Source organism: Lasioglossum baleicum, chromosome 12 (genome assembly GCF_051020765.1).
Source record: "Lasioglossum baleicum chromosome 12, iyLasBale1, whole genome shotgun sequence".
NCBI classification, from domain to species: domain Eukaryota; kingdom Metazoa; phylum Arthropoda; class Insecta; order Hymenoptera; family Halictidae; genus Lasioglossum; species Lasioglossum baleicum.
In genome coordinates this window covers 9,308,370-9,327,361 of record NC_134940.1, presented here as the reverse complement: position 1 = coordinate 9,327,361, position 18,992 = coordinate 9,308,370, and the positions used below count along the sequence as shown (strand labels likewise).

Below are 18,992 nucleotides of genomic sequence, written 5' to 3'. Positions count from 1 at the left end.
TCTATTAAACAAAACCGAAGTCAGCTGTTTTTGACCACGGGGCGTCGATCTGTTTTCGCTCCCGGAAATGGGAACGCGTGCGACGTATCAAATCGTTGATACCTCGCTCGTGGAACGAACTAATTATACAATGTATTTAAACCGAGAAGCGGAATAACAAAAGAAAAAAAGAAGAGAGGAGAGAAACCCGCGCGAGACTTTTTTTATTTCGGGAGAGACTTAGATGAACCGACGAAACGAAGTCTGAGGAAGGCACTGAAGTTGCCTTAACGCGGACGTTCTTTTTGCACCAACACCCCCCTCCCCCCATTTGTTATCCACCCTCGTAGATTTTCAGACACAGACCTGTTTAGCATCCCGGGACGTTGATCGCTAAATACCCACGATTAATTGAAATATTACACGTTAAGGGAAAAAAATACAATGATAAACGACGATAGTATTAAATGAATCAACAAAAAAAAGAAGAAAACTTTATACATAATTTACTGGACGTGTCAGCTCCCGAGCACCTTTGTCGCTCTTCTATTTCCGTGGTTCTACACTGTGTTCATCGTCGCTGATTGGTGCCTAAATCGTTACGTTTGTTGTCAGTGTACAATGCTAACGAGACTATCTCACGTTCGAAAATAGAAGAATCGAAGGGGGTAAAGGAGGAACATGCGTACATATTATAATTAAAATTCAACGGATGATCCCCGTTGATCGCGTTGCGAGGGATGTGACACATCCGTAACCGACATTAAAAGTATACATATAAACCTACACCGTATGTAAGTAACTTTTAGAGTATTTGAGTAAAAAAAAGGCATACATAGTTGATAGCGTTTTATTAAATGTTGTGAAAAAGTCTCTTTGTCTGTCGTGTAACGTGTTGTCTCATTGTGTGTGCGTCTCTCGTTCACGTTTTATTATTTCAACCCTCTTCTTCCACTCACACTATGCTGATCCTCTGTATCCGCCATTTTCCCATTGCGCCTAAAACAATTTATAGAATTATGAATCGTGTTGAATGTTCTACGACCAGGTCATTCTGAAAGTAAGTTATCAAACCAGGGGAAGGATGTAAACGTAATTGGAAGATGGGAAAAAAGCAGCGTAAACCCATCAATCTTCTTGAAATGAATCTCGAACGACAATAGTAAGGAAAATGACCTGGTAGTATTCCGAAACCCGTAATACGATCCTATCGTCGTTAATCGTCTCGTATGTGGCTGCTTGTGCGTCCCCTACCGGAAGCGACTTCCGCAGAAATGTATCCCTCGCGCCAATTACTGCAGCGCTCGTCATTATTCAAAGTCCCTTGTAATCAGAGTACCGTGCAATTACTCCGCGTTAATATTCCTGATCTCTGTACTACCGACGACAAAACGGAGTAAGTCCTCTACCGACCATAAATATCCGCGTAAATTCATGTCGACGCGTTTGACGAGCAACGTACAACTTCGTACTTTACGAGGGTAGACCTTGACTATCTAAAAATGTTCTATTTTCGGGAATTTTTTTCAAGGATAATTAATAAGTGAAAAACTCCGGGTTTTTACAGTGGGGGCCTTAACATAACTCTTAACTCTATTCTCCATTTTTCGCAAAACAAAATATTCAGAAATGGCAGAGTTATTCGCTGTTTCCGAAACGGCCTTTTGTTTATGCTGGCAAAACTTGAAACGTTCGAAATGAACAATTTTTCAAAACTAGAAGGTATTATCAAAAATGTAGCGTAGAATTTGTGTGAGAAAATTATTCATTTGTACTCGGCTGATGCTCGAAGAAAATGCAAGAGAAAAAAAGAATCATCTTTCGGAAGACGGAAAACCGGAGTACCCCTTTGAAGCCAGTCGAATCGGTCGCGCTCCGATGGAGATGCGCGCGCACCTGGCAGCGTCAAGATGGCGGCCGTAGCGGGAACGCGGTACGCGTAACAACGGAGCGGATATTTCCTTATTTCCCGGTGTTCTTGTGATGGTACTCGAACGTGAGTCGATCGGAGGAGCAGCCTTCGAAACGTGGTAGCCGATAACGCTGTCGGCATTGCGTACGAGTAAGATAATTCGTGCGTAAACATATCGGTTGTCGTCACCGTTCGTCCGTTGGTTGGACGGAGTGGGGGTCGAACGAACGGGTGGAAGGAAGGGAACGGCATTAGCGAGCCGTCGAGTGGCGCGTCGCTGGAAGTTAGCGGCTGTCCGTGAGCCCGTGCGGAGGTTAGTTTTGTTTGTCAGACGAATTTATGATCGTCCCGTGCTCGTCCGATCGGCCAGTGAGAGAAAAAGAGCAAGGTAACGGGCTCGAGTGACGTGCACAGTGGAGGGCGCGTGTCCACGGCGTGATTCAAAACGTCTGCACCCGTAGAGTTTCGTGAGAACGGTGCACGACGGCGTGCCAGTGTCGTTGACGTTTCGTGTGTCAGTGTCCTGTCCTCTCTGTCCGTTCCTGGAGCCCTTGCCTCTTTCTCTCTCGCTCTATCTTTCTCGTCCTTTCTAGCGGTGACTCTATCCTTGTCCACTCCTGTTCACGTTCGATGCTCGCGTTGCAATACCCACCGAGCCGCGTCGTCGCTGCAATGCCAGATGACAGGTGCGAAGCGGTGCCACCGGTGTCTGTTAATGAGTCCTTCGAGTGCCCTGCGGATTTAGGATACGCCGCAGAATGATGAGACCAAGGTCCCACTACCGGAAGGGCGGCCAAGAGGACCGAGGACGACGACCACCGCGACGACGATCTCGAATTCCCTCGCGCTAGCGGTGGGCTATGAGCGCTGACAATGGGGACGACTCCTTGGTAATTATCATACCTTTCTCTTTTTTATTGCTCTCTCTTCTTTCGTTACTCTTGGTCTCTCACTCTGTGTCTCTCTTCCTCTCTCCCGCTCGTTCTCTTTCTATTTCTGCAGCACACACATACAGAACCGCGTCTGTTGTGTATTACGGGCAACGAGACTCTCGCAGGTTGACAGCGCGCCGTGCGGAAATTATCGTGGATTTGAAAGCTCTTTCTCTGATGCAACGCCGTCACGCAGGAATTAATACCCCTGGAAGGAATTCGGGTTAGCTCCGTCGAGTAGATTTTGTTTGTCGACTGCGGGTCTTTACGGAAACTTACGCTTTTGTAGAATGTTTAAACAACAGGATAAAGGAGAGATCTATAGAATCGTTATGGTGAATAGAAAGTGGAGGCGACCGACATGTATGAATGAGTCTGAGGCTCTAGTAATTATGCTGGTTTATACGACTTTAAATGTTGAACAGTAGAATGTTTACGTTCTATTTTATTGATCTATAAAAGCATAGGGATTCTCGCAGTCTCCCTTCTCAGTTCTTTGCTTTCTCATATCAGTTTTATTTTTTACTCCAATCTTTTTCTTATAGTTTATTCAGTTGTATTGATTTTTATTCAGTTTTTCTGAGTCGTTACTTTAACACAAGGATATAATGAAAATTTCTAATACCGTTACAATTACTACATTTCATGGTATAATCTCGTGATTAGTACCACCAGCATGAGGAACTAATCATTCTGATTCAGATTAGTGCATTGAATAGAAACATGTAATCTTTCAGTGGTTAGTGCCACCGGTATGAAAAAGTAATCAAACTCTGATTCAGATTAGAATCTCCAACTGGTTTTTCCTACCAATATGAAACAAGTAATTATTCTGCATCAGATTAGACTCAATAGAAAATGAGATAACGATTGCATAAGAAGACAAAAACATTTTGCAGTCAATGTTCGTACTTCTTCTAATAATTTAGCTGCAATTTGAAATAAAATAGAGGCGGAGATAGTTGAAATCTCACATCCTAAACGTTTCTGGTCACTTTGTGCAACTCCGGTGTCGCATGTTACGTGCTCTAAGACCGGTTTTCATTTATTCATAAGGTACACCGTTTTCCTCCTAATTTCAAATGTCGTCGTTTTTTGTTATATTATTGGCAATGTGTCACCGTTCAACAGTTACGAACAAGTCCTGAATATTATATACGGCGAAACATTTATTTTCGTTTCAATGGTTAGAACGTACAAAGGAAACGAAATAGGCAAATTTGTGAACGGGTCTCATTGTCGAAGTATCGGAATAAATCGATTTCGATTCACCTTGTACACAACAAGCCACGACCGTTTGACAATCGCTAACAACGATGACTAATCGGTCCGTGTGGCATTCCGAGCACGAATGTTGTGCTTAAATTCGCTGCTTTTAACCAGTCGGTAAATCTTGATTTTTCAACAGGTGTAAATTTGCAGATAGTTCAATTTACTCTGAATAATTTTACAATTGTTGATCGAATGAAGACTGAACGCACGGAACTGTTTAGAAAATTCTGGCTTACCGTTATTGAAGTTAATTCAGCGTTCTGTGTAGCACCGTTAATTCTATTGATAAAAAGCAGTTCGTAGAAGCGTTCTCCACAGTGGCTGCTTATTTTCCAAGGGTGTATTTATTGATCACGATCTGCGGGTGTTAATTGGCATCTTGGGCCCGGTCACGTGGTCAACGTGACCCCTGCACCTACTCATCTGCACGGAGTAAAAGTAATTTCTCGGTCTGATGATATTTCTTGCTCGATTGCTGCGGTTGTGAAACTCCGTTTCGCAAGAGAACCGCGGGTTCGAGGCAGGACGAAATAAGACGAGAGTGGAATATACAATTTTCGGCTAGAACGACCGCGAAGTGACCTACGTGCTTGAAATTGCTCTGAACTTTCGAGACAATGTACCTGATGCTCCAGTAATTCCTTGCCGCTTTTACTATAATACTGTATGCATAGAATCTAACAGTAAAAATCATTTGGGTATCGCGTACACGAAGATCTTAGGTGCGAAAGCTACGAAAGGAAATAATGTTTCTTGAAAATAACGATTTGCTGTTCGAAGCACGTCTTGACCTTTCTTGCGAGGCTGCAGAACCAATGGCATTGCAGCAGGTTAGCCCAGTAGTTCGATGGAACACGTTCAATAAGTCGTGAGTCAATGAAACTCGCGCACGCGAAGGTATGCCACTATTAGGGGACTCTGTTTGTATCTGCGATCAATCGTTCGAGCAAATCATTTTCGTAGGTCACACTCATTAGCGAATATCACGAACAGTCTATCTAGGAACATACAGAATTAACACTGTTCCGCTGGTCCTTGTGGGTATGCTTATTGTTAGCCCAAAGTGAAAGCGTTCAGGGACGTCTGAAGGTCACTCGAAAGTTCTTTGAACGGTGTCTATATTTATCCTTGCAGAGTGGAAAATCGAGATTTACTTATACACATTCAGCAAGTAAAAACAATAAAACTACTAATCACGCATGCTCGTCGTATCCGTCCGCCATTTTGAACAGACTGTAACTAGGTCTAAGTCCAAAGTATACCTATTGGAAAAGATAATTCCCACCGCATTGGTAATTGAATCTTTTTAATTTTCCCGCCGGAAGGGATCGTATGGTATCGATTGCGATTATGGTCGGTGAAAGATCACGTCTAGGCCACATTACGGCAGCGTTATTTTCGCGGAACGCCCCGAGGCGACTCGTTCGTAGTTTATCTTTCTCTTTGGTTTCCTCTTGGCCGCGCACGTTCTCGCTCTGTCTGGAAAGTTTTTTCCTCGATTGGAAACTCCTCGATCGCGTTGACCGTACCAAGATCCCGATTCCACGGCGATATCTCGCGCGTTAGCAGCGTTACGAGAAAGGCAAGACGCCGGCGTATAACGCTTATGAGAATGCAAAGTAATACGTGTCAAGTCTAACGAGGCGCGTCGCGGAATGCAGGAGGCTATAAAGAAGTGCGAGCATCGTGAACGCGAGCGTAGGAACGAGCGGGTCTCCTTTCTAGAGCCCCGAAATTGGAACAGTTCGGACACCCTAAAAACCCAGAATGTATTCCAACTGGTTCAATCTACTAGGCCTGAACCATTAAAGCTCATCTGAATCACAATATGTATCATGTATCCTAACTTTTGCCAGGTTTAAATCCCAATGATTTTTGAATTGTTGCATATTCAAAAGTTTCCAGGTGCACTTCAAGGTATCTGAAGTTCCTAATCCATCCCAGACTCGCCCTCAAAATTGACCGTACGCAGACGCTGCGCCAAACTGCTAGGAACGAAACTGATCCATAGCAATTTCCTTTTTCGAGACTCTCTGCCTCGGTTCCCAACTACCTGGACAAAGAAAACGCATTCCGCTAGCGTCTCTCGAAAAGTTCAGCCGCCCGAGAGAACAAAGAAGGACTTGCCGCAAGAAACTCGAACGATAAACGAGTCGATCCGCTGCATTCGATAGATGCTAGCCGTGCCAATGCCACGGGTACTGTTACTTCTAGTTACGCGACCCAAGGTGAAGAAAATCTAGCTTACGTCGTGGAAGCTACCGGAAGTTTCAATTTTGTTTGGGAATTCTCGAAGGACCTTTCACTTCGAGTTTCGAAGTTTCACGTTGACCAATTCTCCCCAATAAAATCTAACTGGAATGTTCAGTTTCAATAGACAATCGCATTAGGTTGGTCAGAGGGTCTTCTAAAATTGGATCAAATCATTTTTATTAATGTTCAGTTGTGTAACGAATCGTCTGGTTACGCTACTTGACAACTTTCAGCAATGTTTTTTTGCATTCCTGTGTTTTGCAAGTCGTGTCCGAAGTCTGGAAAAATAATAGAGATAAAATAGACCAAAATCCGGCAACTAGAAAATATGAAACGAGGAATGTCCATATTACTTTCTCGCCTCGCGTCGTAACGAGTAGAGCCGCGGGAAACAGAAATGAAGAAAAAGAGAGGGGGAGGAGAGAAAGAGAGATTCCTCTCGTTTCGTACTGCGTTCTGAATGGACATCCGCCTTTCTCACGATCGAACCGACTCGTGAGAAGTTCGATTCGTGCGAAGCGCGAGGTGTAACTGGAGCAACGCGTCTTTTTCTTCCTTTGCCGGCGTTCGTTGACAATGTCAATATTGAAAGAGACTGTAGAAACGTTTGGTCACAGCGGAAGAACGTGTGCCTGCGAATCAGACGTCGGTATAATGGCGGTAAAGGCACTTTCGCTTGCGGGACAAACACATTACGAATTATAAACACGCGTACTGTTTGCGTACTTGAGTCGCCCTTTCAGTTGGTCGTAGAATATCGTCGGCTATGCGACTTCGATTTATCGGTTCTCGATCTGATCTTGATTTGTGAACTTTATGGAGGTAGGACAGCGTCAAAAATTCGACTTAATTTATACTTATATGAATTTATTGTGGACGCGAAAGACATGTTTATCGCGCTATACGTTAATTGCCCGCTCGGTGACTTCAACGCCTGGGAGGAAGAGGTGCGCGCATCAACCTGCGATTGGGTTTAGTGAAACGGGCTTTTACTTGAGAAAGTCATTCCTATGAAATTGTAACCCATAAGGTCAACTTATTCTACACTATATTTTGTTTCGCTTCTTTCGCTATTAAATCGGGAACTCGGGGGAAAGTTGAGCGGAGTCTTCGATAGTAGGACGGAATTGCAAATATTTAATGCTTTAAATTGACGTCCCTGCTGGGTACACAATTTTGCAATTTCCACAGAATTATTTTAAACATGAATATACGGAACTCAAAGAATATATACGCTAAATTAGATTAAATTGCAGATTTTAAATCGGTTAAATCAGTAAGATCATGGCGTACAATCCTCTTCTCGATGGGAAACGATGAGCATTCATTTAATGGGAATGCTTGACAATTGTTTTATAATCGCGTGTCTAGAGGAGGATTTCAGTTCGCGGCCGGGATTGAGATATTAGATCCACTTAAAGCGTTTAACGCGATTTTCAGTCCCGCCGAAGGACATTCGAGTTTGTCGACGCGACGAAGGTTACAGTATTTAAGCCGCGCATTATACATCTGGTCGTTGAATCGAATGGTAGACGACCATAGAACTCCTACGAGGAACGTTGAACAGGATGATTAATAAAATTGCGAAATTGAAACGAGGTAATTAATAATCTCCTGTATATCTAATATTTTTCGAATCGTTATCGTATAATAAATAACGCATATTAAAGCTACAAGGAAAAATAAAACGTTTACCCGGCGCACATTGAAAGCATTCGGTAAGAATACAGATGGATATCTGCAGGCGTTCATTATCGTGGAATAATCCGCTGCGTACCGCAAACATTTATACAAATGGCGCGACATGATTGCATTCGTTAAAAAAGAACGTGTCCACGGTTCTCAGTGTCAATGAGTATTTCCCATCTTGAATCAATACTAAGTTGCCATTTAAGTAGAACAAAGCAATTACGATCGAGTGCGACGACAAGTGAAGCTATTACAGCACCGTTGCCCATTAATGTTCTTTCGCGCAATTATCTGGATTCGGAGTACACAGTTTTTCGGTTCGAGCAATTAACAGGTTGAGTCACGAGCGGCGAGCAATTTTTTCCTTATCAACCACGTTTGAGAAATGAACATTATTTATGAGCCAGCTAAGAATTAAGTCAATGCCGTGGTGCTTTTGTGGAAGAAAATATTTGTTTATCGGAGGAGTGAACGGTCTCATCAAAATTTGTAGCACAGTGTCTCTCCTCAACTGCGAATCGGTATCCGACTTTACCGCCTGAGACTTGACCGACTTGAACCGGCCTAACTGTTTCGACTGATTCGGCCTTGATTGCAATATCGCTTCCGCGAGGATCTGGCTACCACACTGCTTTTTACGATCGTCGTAAAAATCATCCTTCATTTTCTTCTCCTCCCTTGTTCGTTCGGAGTCACGAAACACCTGGCCCAGGCGGACGGGAATAGTACGCAGGTAGACCAATTATCCCGGGGGAAACGTTTTCGAAGGCACGTCAATCAATTATACAAATAGTACCTTGGTTAATACGTCAGCGCTTGGTCGTGATATTTCTGAGATTTTTCAAGCGTTCGGTTAAACATTCCACTAATTGGATTTTTAATTTAATACCGAGCTTGCCGGTGAATCACAGGTTGGAATTTTTTTATTTTACTGTTAGCGGTATTGTAAAGACGCCATCATAAAAGTCAGCATAATTTGCAATTGGTAAGATTTACTGCTTCACCAGTATTTTTAACATCTTTTACTCGCTTCACTTAAACCCTAATTTTATATACACTCTGTCGGCGTTTCACTGAATTTAACAAATTGAGTGCATCACCACTTGTTTCAGTCGAGTCATTTCGACTTGCATATTTTTTGCGCAACCTCACAGACATTAAACATTAATCTCTGATGTTTTAGGCGTTTGTCGAAGCTTACCAAATCGGTTATATCATTACATCTCGCGATCGGGTTATTTCGAGTAAAATCGTTTTTCGTATCACGCGAAAATGGCGGGTTCTGGGTCACGAGTGGGACCCACACGAGTCTCTATGACTCACGACACCCACGCGACGCCAGAAACTCGTCAAGGTTCCCGTATGCTGCAATTCCTCGCCCAGACAAATTCGCGTGTTCCGCGAACGAAAGTGAGAATCGACTACGTTCTGCCAAACCTAGAACTGTAAAGTTCACTGCTCACGTAATCAAAAGAATAATAGAAGAATAATAACTGCGCGCGGTGTATAGTTCATCGCGGATAATTTGATCGGAGTGAAACAGCCTTCTTTAATTGGACTCCTAATTGCTGACTGCGCAAAGAAATGTTTCCGTCTCGGGTAAACCCACTGGGAACGATGACGTTGACTACCACTGGCCGAACACGTGTCTCGTAGACGCTCGTTCTCGTGTGAAAGTGGAGAAAACCTTTCGCGACTGACGACACAGCCGACAAGGATCTAATCGCGTCTGGATACTGGCTGCGGTTATGGCTGTCCCTTTTTACCGGATGCTCTGATCTTCTGGATCACTTTGCTGAGCCCCTTCCGTCGGCCCTTGCCATTCTATTTTACTCCAATTAATTAATTCGGTCAAATTTTTTCTTTGTCCATTTTGCCCGTTTATTTTAGTCGCAGCTGCGTCGCATTAAATGGTAACATTGAAATTGGACAAAATTTTTTAAATCGAAAATTGAAATTGAAAAAAGCTTCTTTCTAATAAAGTACAGTCTCCGTAAATTAAAAAAAAATTGAAACTAAAGATACGCGCGAACCGAAATTCACTGTATTACCAGCAGTCCCTAAAAATGTGGGATTATAATATAATACAATTTCATCGCAGTATTCTCCGTGGTTCTTTCAACGTATTCGTAATTGCGAGCGGCGTTGTGCTTCTGGGTCCGAAAAAAATTTGCCAGGCCGTCGATTATAATATCCGGGGCTCGAGATAAAATGAGAGCATGGTTCAAAAAGTGCTCCACGATTACGGAAGAGCCGGGAGGTTCTCTCGCGAGTGTATTAATCCGCGAGCTTTTGAGAATCGCCGGTTCGGAAGGAAATCGGTATGCGCGGATAAATCCGCGTGCGACGACCCGAGGGGTTAATGAACACCGTCGTCTCGCCTAGGGCTAAAATTTTATCGCAGCCACACGGCTGTTCGGCTTTCTAGCCCGCGTCTCATACATACACATATCTCTATCACACATTTGTAACACGTACACGTACTTACACGCATGCGTGCTGGCCAGCTACCACGAAAGTAAACGACCTTAGAACTGACAAGCACAAGCTGGATCGTAATTACTCCCGACAGTCTCCAGGCCCAAAAGCCCCGGCTATGAATAACCAGGTTGTTGGTCCAATCCCGACCTCGATGACACACGTGCCCCTCCCCCCGTTTATAGATCTACGAAGCTAGAATATACGCAGGAATCGAACAATTTCTCAATTCTTCGATTTCGAATCTATGGTTCCTTTTATACGAGCAGATTCGTGTATGTACGAGGAACATGGCTTTATCAAAGGTCCGAGGAAGCAACAGTGCCACCATTATACTTGTCTCTATTGATGGAAAGTTTTTAAGCCTCGAAAGGCGGACCCGCACAATGCTCACAGCCAATAAAAGGTCAGTTTTCACCCGTTCCGACAAAAAGTATTCTTTTCAGTTGGCTGTTTGAAAGGGAACAGACGGGAAATCGTTTCCTGTTGTGATTGCTATTGACAGAAGTAAAATGAATCCTTTGGCAACGAGGCAGGCATCGTCGGATTGTTGATACTAAACGAAGCTGGAATGTCGCTATAAGCTAAATAAGATCTGGGTCGAACGATTTTCGATTTCTGAGTGGTTCTGCAGAAACAACGATTGTTATGGAAAAGTCGCTGCAGGCGATAAAAATGTTCGCAGAGAACCAGAAAGGAAAAAGAATAGAGAAATTGCTATCCCAAGATGGAGACCGAGATAAACACTATGGGAATCGAAGTAGCCGTGTGCAGTATGGCAGTCATTACTGTTCTCCGGCTCTCTCGATCAATCTTTACTATCTTCGTGGCTGTTTGTAAAACGATTTATAAGAATGATAACCAACGGGAAGGTTGCACGTAAAATGAGCAATAAAATGTATCGGTATTCCGGTGAAAGCTGCACGCGAAGGCCGACAGAGCAAACGTAAAACGATCCATTATAAGTACAGTAATAGTTGTATACACGGTGTTTCATAATACTTGTGTGCAACTGTATTAATTAATCGGGCACGCCGAGGAACAATTTGTTCATTTTGGCTTCGATTCTATGTCTGAATTAATTAATAATTATATTTTTTTCTATCTAGTTCTGTGTACGATTTTAGTTATTTACGTGTGAGAATAATGCATAAAGGGGGAACGAACTTCAACACTACACAAATGCTTAGAGATTACAGGAAAATAATGAGCCGTCTTGTTCCTACTCGAGTGCCGGCGTTTCCACGGCAATAAAAAATATTTTCCTCGTTTTCCTTTGTTGTTTAGGGTGTCTGGAACTCGCCAGACGAAATATAGGTTTCTCGAATGCTGGCTTGCTCCTCGACATGGTTGTTTTGCGTACTCGGCGACGTGTTAGCAAGCCGCTCGATCCTTGTACGTGACTTTATGCATCGCGCAACGGCACGTTTCGTTTCCGTTTCTCGCCGCACAATTCACCGAACAGTAAATCTTGTTAGCCCGTGCACTGCTCTGCTCGGCTCCATTCCGCTCCAGTCCGCTTGGTTCTGCTCCGCTCTGCTCCGCTTTGCTCACTGGACCATACGTGTATCACTTAAAGATGCGCGAGAGTCCCTAAGTGTCGGGTACACTGTAGTATCGGGTCGGGTTCTCGAAATAGTGGGGACCTAAAAAATTTGGGGATTCTCGAAAATTAGGAGTCCTCGAAAATTTGTGAATTTTAGAAAACTGAGGGTTCTGGAAAATTTGGAGTTCTCGAGAATTTGGGGATTCTCGCAACATTTGGGCTTTCCGAAAATTAAGGGTTCTAGAAAATATGATTCCCAAAAAATTTCGAATCGTACCGACCATCGGGTACTCGACATTTTCGGGTTCTCGCACACTCCTAGTCCATGTACACAAGAGCACGCTGCCCGACGTAAAATCGATACGCGCTACCCCATCCTCCGGGATTCGCTAAAAACGAGCTCTCAGTCGCCGAAACGGGCCTGAAAATATCGCCGGTGAATTCGGGTTCAAACACCTTCCTCACCCTCTTCTACTTTGCTCGAAAACGACGTCAAATTCAGTTGGAAAGCTCTCGGAGCATTGTGTACTGAGTACTGTATTAACCAGTGGTGTATCGATCGGTCTCGCTTCTCGAGTATCTGCCAGATACATACATGGATGTAGATTACTCGGATATCCGGATGTCCGTGAGATACTCTAGCAAATGACAAGACTATCGAGATTCTGGGCTCCGCTCGGAATTCTCTCGATGTTTCTCCGCTTGTTTTAACACTTCGCCTAACACCTCCGCAGGCTCTTCAGAATGAATTGTATGAAAAATTCTAAGACAGTATTTCACCTACTTTTATTTCATGTTTGAAATTAACTAATTATACTTCATTTCGAATGCCCCACTTCCTTTGTAGCGAGGTACGTTTGAGATCCTGACCTGATCCCATTTTTCCGTGGGAATCTCTGAGGCACCCTTGACCATTGAGGGTGTGGCAGTGTGGGATTTTGGCCCAGAAAAGGCTCCATGATGGTTCCATCTCGTGTAAAGGGGACCTGACCTCGATTATTTTCTATCTCGGGATATATATCGGGCTCTTTGCTGGCCTCTATTGGCTATCGGATCGAGATTCTTGACTTTCTTATCGCTACGACTATGTTAGCGATACTACAGCAATTTTGTCTTATACATGATCTTCTTTATGAACAATTTCTTTATCTCCGGAGCAACGTATGAAATCGCCGGAGGTTTCATTGTGCTCCGTGGAATCTATCTTATAAATTCACGAACATGTGTTAGTCATCAAAGTTAAATGGATATTGGAGGAAGTTCTGCGGGAATACGGTTCTCCATTTAAGAAGAGTACTTAAAACTTTCCGAGTTAGACAAATCTGCAATTACTTTGGCGTCCATGGTGAAATTTCAGCGATTTAGGAGGTGGATTGTGTCTAGAAACTTATGGTTTGTTTAATCACTGTGATGTGAACTATTTACTGTACAGTTTCCTACTTCATCAACTCATTTTTCTCACAAACGTGCACGATCTGTACGGCCACGCAGCCTAATCACGCTCGAGTTACAATGTTCATTAAAGTGCGAAGGGAATTTACTCTAGGATAAGATAAGTCCGAGTTCTTGAATCAAAAGTCTCAGGTTTATCTTCATTCATGTATTCCCCGTCCCATGAATCAATCGACAATGCTCGGTCGGTAGTGCAGCGAACGCGCTCGTAGTTTCACAGATACAATCGAGTTGCGGCACGATGACGTAGCCGGCCGATGCGTCACATTCGCGACGTCACGGTCGCGTTTATCACGTCGACCGGCGTGATTCCGGTAACCGAGGCTTGATAACGAGTGAAATATAGCTGGCCGAGTACGAGTAGCGGTCGCAATTGTTTATCGATCCGCGTCCTAGTAGGTTCGTGCTACGAATTTCGAAATGCTCGGGAAATATCGTTGATATTCCAGCCAATATTCGAGCCATTCTTCTCTTTCACACCTCGAAATATTCATCACAGAGAGCAATCCGAAAATGCCAGTCGTTCTTTAAAAATACATTGCATCAAACTACAATCGATAAAAGAGTCCGGGTAGAAAAGACTTCTTGTAAGAGGGTTGATGAAATCTGAAATAAAACGTGGTTGATATTTCAGCTAATATTCAAGTCATTTTTCTCTCTTGCATTAAAATGTTCAGCAATTAAAAAAAAATGCAAATTCATTGTAATTCATCTTCATAATTGAATGTCTCGTTAAATCAAGATCGTCTTGTGGACAAACGCAATGATCTCAGAAGCCGATCCTCCATGGGACTGAGCCAATTCATCGTCTAGCCTACATCATACACAGCAGAAGTGATATCGGAAAATGTATTTGCTTGATACGATGGTGTCCGTGGTAATATGCCCTTGTAAAAATCTCCGTGGACGTGATTTCACGGTCTGGTCTCTCACGAGTAGAAGCGGAATGTTGTACTCGAGCCACCCTACCGCGGGACTGTCACCCTCGAGCACGGTGTGCAGGGTGAATTTGATGACTCAGGACGCTTTATGGGGAATGAAATTACTCCCCATCTCTCCACCGGGACCATTGTACAGAGGAGACGGGCAAACATCTTCACGATGTAGTGGCGAGGCTCGCTAAAGGGGAGCTTCCGTAAAATAGACGCGTTTTCAACATAGTTCTCCCTCGGGTTCGCCGCCGTTCTTCGCTTTTTAATGTCTGTCGTCTGCGATACTAATTGCTCCAGTCTCGAGAAGCGTGCATTAACGAAGCTTCGTTATTTTGCGCGAATCAATAGCTTTCTGCTGTGGTCTTTTTCTTAAGCTTCCTTTCAAGTTCAGGGAAAAGTCAAATGTATTCATGTTGTTTTAATATTTGAATAGGTGCATATTTTGCACTGGTTGTTGAGTTAATAGCAATTTTATTTCCAGAACGGGTGCGCTAATTTTTAGTTGTTATTTCCGAGGGACTCTTTTCAACCCTGTTAAGACTCTTCAATTTGCCTCGACCTAATTGTTATCTCATTTCCGTAATAACACGAGTTCAGGCTCGAGGTACATGTAGAATATTCTGCTGCTAATTCGCGTGTTTCTCTCACATCAGGACTGTGTTTGAAGCATGGTTGCAGAGGGATTGTAACAGGGTTGCTTTAGTGTAGATGCTATCTCGACTCTGATGAAAACGCTCACTGGGTGCGCTGCTATTCAATCGATAATTTCGCGAAATGTGCGCGAGCGTTTCAAATAATGTTCAATGTATCTGTCATAAAATATATGGATAATTTTTTTGGTTTTATTATCTTGTCGACATAAAACGGATAATTTTCTGGGAAAATGAATGAGTCCAAATTGAACTTCTCAATGTTGCAACGGCCTACGGAAACGAACAACTATAACAATGCACAGCCATAGTAATTCCGCGCATTTTTGACCGTATCTGGATAATATCCCGATTACGTGTAATCGTGGGAGACAGGGTTTCCAGGATTCGTGTAGAAAGCGTGACCGAAACGAAATCCAGCGATTCAATGGCGACCGCGCGCATCGTGCTCCACAGTGTACAAGACTCGCATAACTTCTGCGCTCACGGCAATGATCACGATGATTATGGCATTATCGGCACGCGATTCGAGGAACGAATTTTGATCAAATTCCTTGGACAATTGGAAAAATTGCGAACCCAGAATAAAACCTTTAAAAACGTGGAAAGTTACTGGGCATTGTGCATTGTTCGCGAACGGTAAAAGTGTAAGACTCTCGAAGATTTATAAAATCTTGATCGAGAACAAAACTGCGTGCAATAAATTTCTATCAGACTCTTGATATCGTAAATTAGCGAACGTGTGAATTATGCAAGTGTATTCGCTAGCTGGTTATGATAATTTCCATCTTGATGACGGTACTTGTTCCTCGATCCTCTAAGCTATTAATTTACTGATGAGACTTCGAGTTAGATAAATTGTTCGAAAATTGCACAGTATGTAGCTGCAATAGCGATTCATTAAAAATTCTAGAATTTTAAAGTAATTTTAAAAATGGAGGAATCCAAGTATAATTAAATACATTTTAGTAATTGCAGTAATCGTTGCGTAAATATACAGACACACCATCTGTTTCCCATAGAAGCAGTGAGAGGACTCAATCAAAATATGAAAAGACTCCGAAATTTCATTTGACTCGAAAATAACCGCGCTTCTGGTTCATCTCGTTCCATTTCTGTGCGTAACAAGATTTACTCTGTTTTAAACATTGACGCACACAGGTTCCAATAGCTGTTACATGAAACCGTCTACGTCATACATACGATCGTATCGTCGTCATTGACGCGTTCCACCGTGAATTTTTCCCGTTGAATATGGACCTGGTGAATAAACATTTCGCGTGCATGCGTGCACTAGCACGTGTCGTTCGTGTGTACTCGAAATAGAATGCGAATTGTACCTCTTGATCGATAGTCTGGAATGGCCGATTCCTCGCGCGTTTCAATTAAGGCAATAATCAGAGTAGATCTCTCTGGGAAAACTCGCGGCTACGTCGGAGATTGAAGTAAACGAAACGAAGATACGAGTAATCGAGTTACGTCCGCGAGAACTCGTGAATTATGGAACCCGCCGCTCTCCGAGAGAGAAATCGAGTTTATCGATCGCGTAAGTCCGCTTCTCCTTCCGATGGTAATGTCATGAATTGACTTTATCCGTCGTGTGTGACAGAAGTCGGCCGCTGGTCCATGAGAGAACGGGACAATTTCAAAAATTTTCGAATTTATAGATTCTTTAATATAGAAATTGATTGTAACTCACTTAAGGTAGCCTGAGATCTGAAAAAATAATTTTGAAAATTGTCTATGCCGTAGTTCGCGATTTATAAAAATTTATAAACAACATTCGAGTTTAAAGTTCACAAAGATCACCAGCTGCATATGTAAAATGTATTCTTCACCCTACCAACGTTGAGTTTTGTGTTTATTGAAAACGCAATATGAATTTCATTATTTCCAACTCCATTATCAGGTTTTCCATTGAATTTCTACATTGTTGTAATTCTTAACAGTATGCTGTGCAACGTGTACGTTGTACTGCGATGCACAATAGAATGTATGATACAATAGAATTATATCAAAATCATTTTCTATTCTGCGTTGATCCTTGAAAATTCGTTTAAAAGGAGGAAACCCGATGAAAATGAGATGAAGGTAGAATATTTCAAAGCACGAGACGGGTTTATAATCATTCAAAGAGCGTGCATTTTAATATGGCATTTCTGTTCATTAAATGAGTTTCATAAATTGTATCGTGACCTATAACATTTTGATTACCAAACTAGCGACCATTCATGGCAGAGTACCTGGCGAATTAGTACAGAAAATATAATTTATCATTAGAATGTTTAATATCACTCTATTATTATTATAATAAGCATATCTCAGGATGTAATAAAAGGTGCACTTCTGCTTAACACCATATATCGCAAGATTGATATAAAAGAAAATCGGAAAAACTAGAAATTCGCCAACCCTTTGCATTCGGAGCTATTTTAACTCGAAAATTAAACATTTCTTTCGACCTAGAATAATTCCTTATATGAAGTTTTGCTTTTCATTGATATGAGATGGATATAATACCTCATACAATACTGAAATGTTTAGTATTTGATTCGTACAGCAATTTTTAGTGGTGACTCTGAGGCACCACAAGTGCTAAGGGTTGACGGGGTAGGCTCCTTTTTCCAGGATTGCAAGGGTGCGGGATTCGCTTTCTCATTTCCCGATAATACATGGGGTTTTTCAGTAATCAAAAACGCTAGAGAGAGATAAAAGATCGATCTACGACGCTGTCGCAGCATAATTTGCATTATTCGAAAGCATACAATTGCGCATGTAGTTAATTTCATAGCCACTTGCTGCCGAATAATGTAAATTGCGCCTCGTAAACGAAAAAATAGGACTTTTGAGGAAGTTAGCGCCCTAGATCGACCTAGCGTTTTTGACTACTGAAAAACCCCGTATTTGTATTATCGAGAAATGAGAAGGCCATCCCGTACCCTTGCAATCCTGGAAATGATTCTACCGCCTTAAATCAGATCAAACAGTAAAAAGTAGAATCAAATCCGAAAATTTTACTAAAAGATTCGTGGCGCTGGAGACATGGGTTGGAAAGGTGCAAGACGGCAGCTCGATCATGCTGGAAAAAAAGCGAAATAAAATCCCGGCGTGTTCTCCCATGGGTAAGGAACAGCTGAGCACCCGGTGCCGGGTGGTTGGCGTACGGGAACGTGGATTTACGTCAGTGTGTGGCTGATAATGGAGACGAGTGGAGACGGTCGGACGTAAGAGCGTGGTCAGTTCGATTGCATTCAGCCGGCTCGGCGGAATTGCGTGTTCGCCGCTGAGCCAGTCGTTGTCGAGACGGCGAGCCGCGCGGTTCGGTGACACAGTGAGCAGTTTTCGCTCAGGACTCGCGTGTGTCTCTCCTCTTCTCCTCTCTCTTTCTTATCCTTTCTCCTGTCTCCGGTTCCACGAGGCTCCACGAGGCTCCTCGCACACCTGTACCTGTCGCGATCCTCTGGACCTGTGCTACGAGTCTTCGGACGACATTGTTTACCGCCGCGTGTGCGTCGACCAGCGTGATTAAACGAACTCGAAGAGCAGGTGTTGATGCTCCAGACCTGGCTAGGATCGTAACGCTCCTCCAGGACCTCTTAAGAAACAAGCTCCGTTTTCCCCGAAGGTTTTTAGCTTATTCGATCTCGTTTTTTGATAGCGTAGAGGCTCTGGACCGTGGATCTTTGTGCAAATTTCCCGGTTTGATAGAAAATTATTTTTGTGGTTTATTGTAATCACTTGTATATGCCATGTTTGGTTATTGGTGGAGAAAATTTCGAGCTTACGTTGCTGTGATTTTACAGGCACGTGATGTTAAAGCGAACGTGGTTTGGGAAACTAGGATGTTTGATCGCTCGAGCAAGTTTTTCACTGAGAAACTATTCAAAAAATTGAGGT

General features: G+C 42.9%; 1 protein-coding gene across 7 annotated transcripts in view; it reads left to right on the top strand.

Moving 5' to 3' along the window:
- Window positions 1-169: 169 nt before the first annotated feature.
- The window catches only part of Rgl (Ral guanine nucleotide dissociation stimulator-like), a 47,032-nt gene continuing 28,209 nt past the window's right edge, over window positions 170-18,992 (top strand). For 3 of the 7 annotated variants that reach the window (XM_076434509.1, XM_076434505.1, XM_076434503.1), the window contains exon 1: window positions 170-2,781. In XM_076434509.1, the coding sequence (XP_076290624.1) occupies window positions 2,752-2,781 (30 nt within the window). In that variant the 5' untranslated portion in view covers window positions 170-2,751. The other 4 variants (XM_076434501.1, XM_076434498.1, XM_076434506.1 and 1 more) reach the window with 3 other exon arrangements.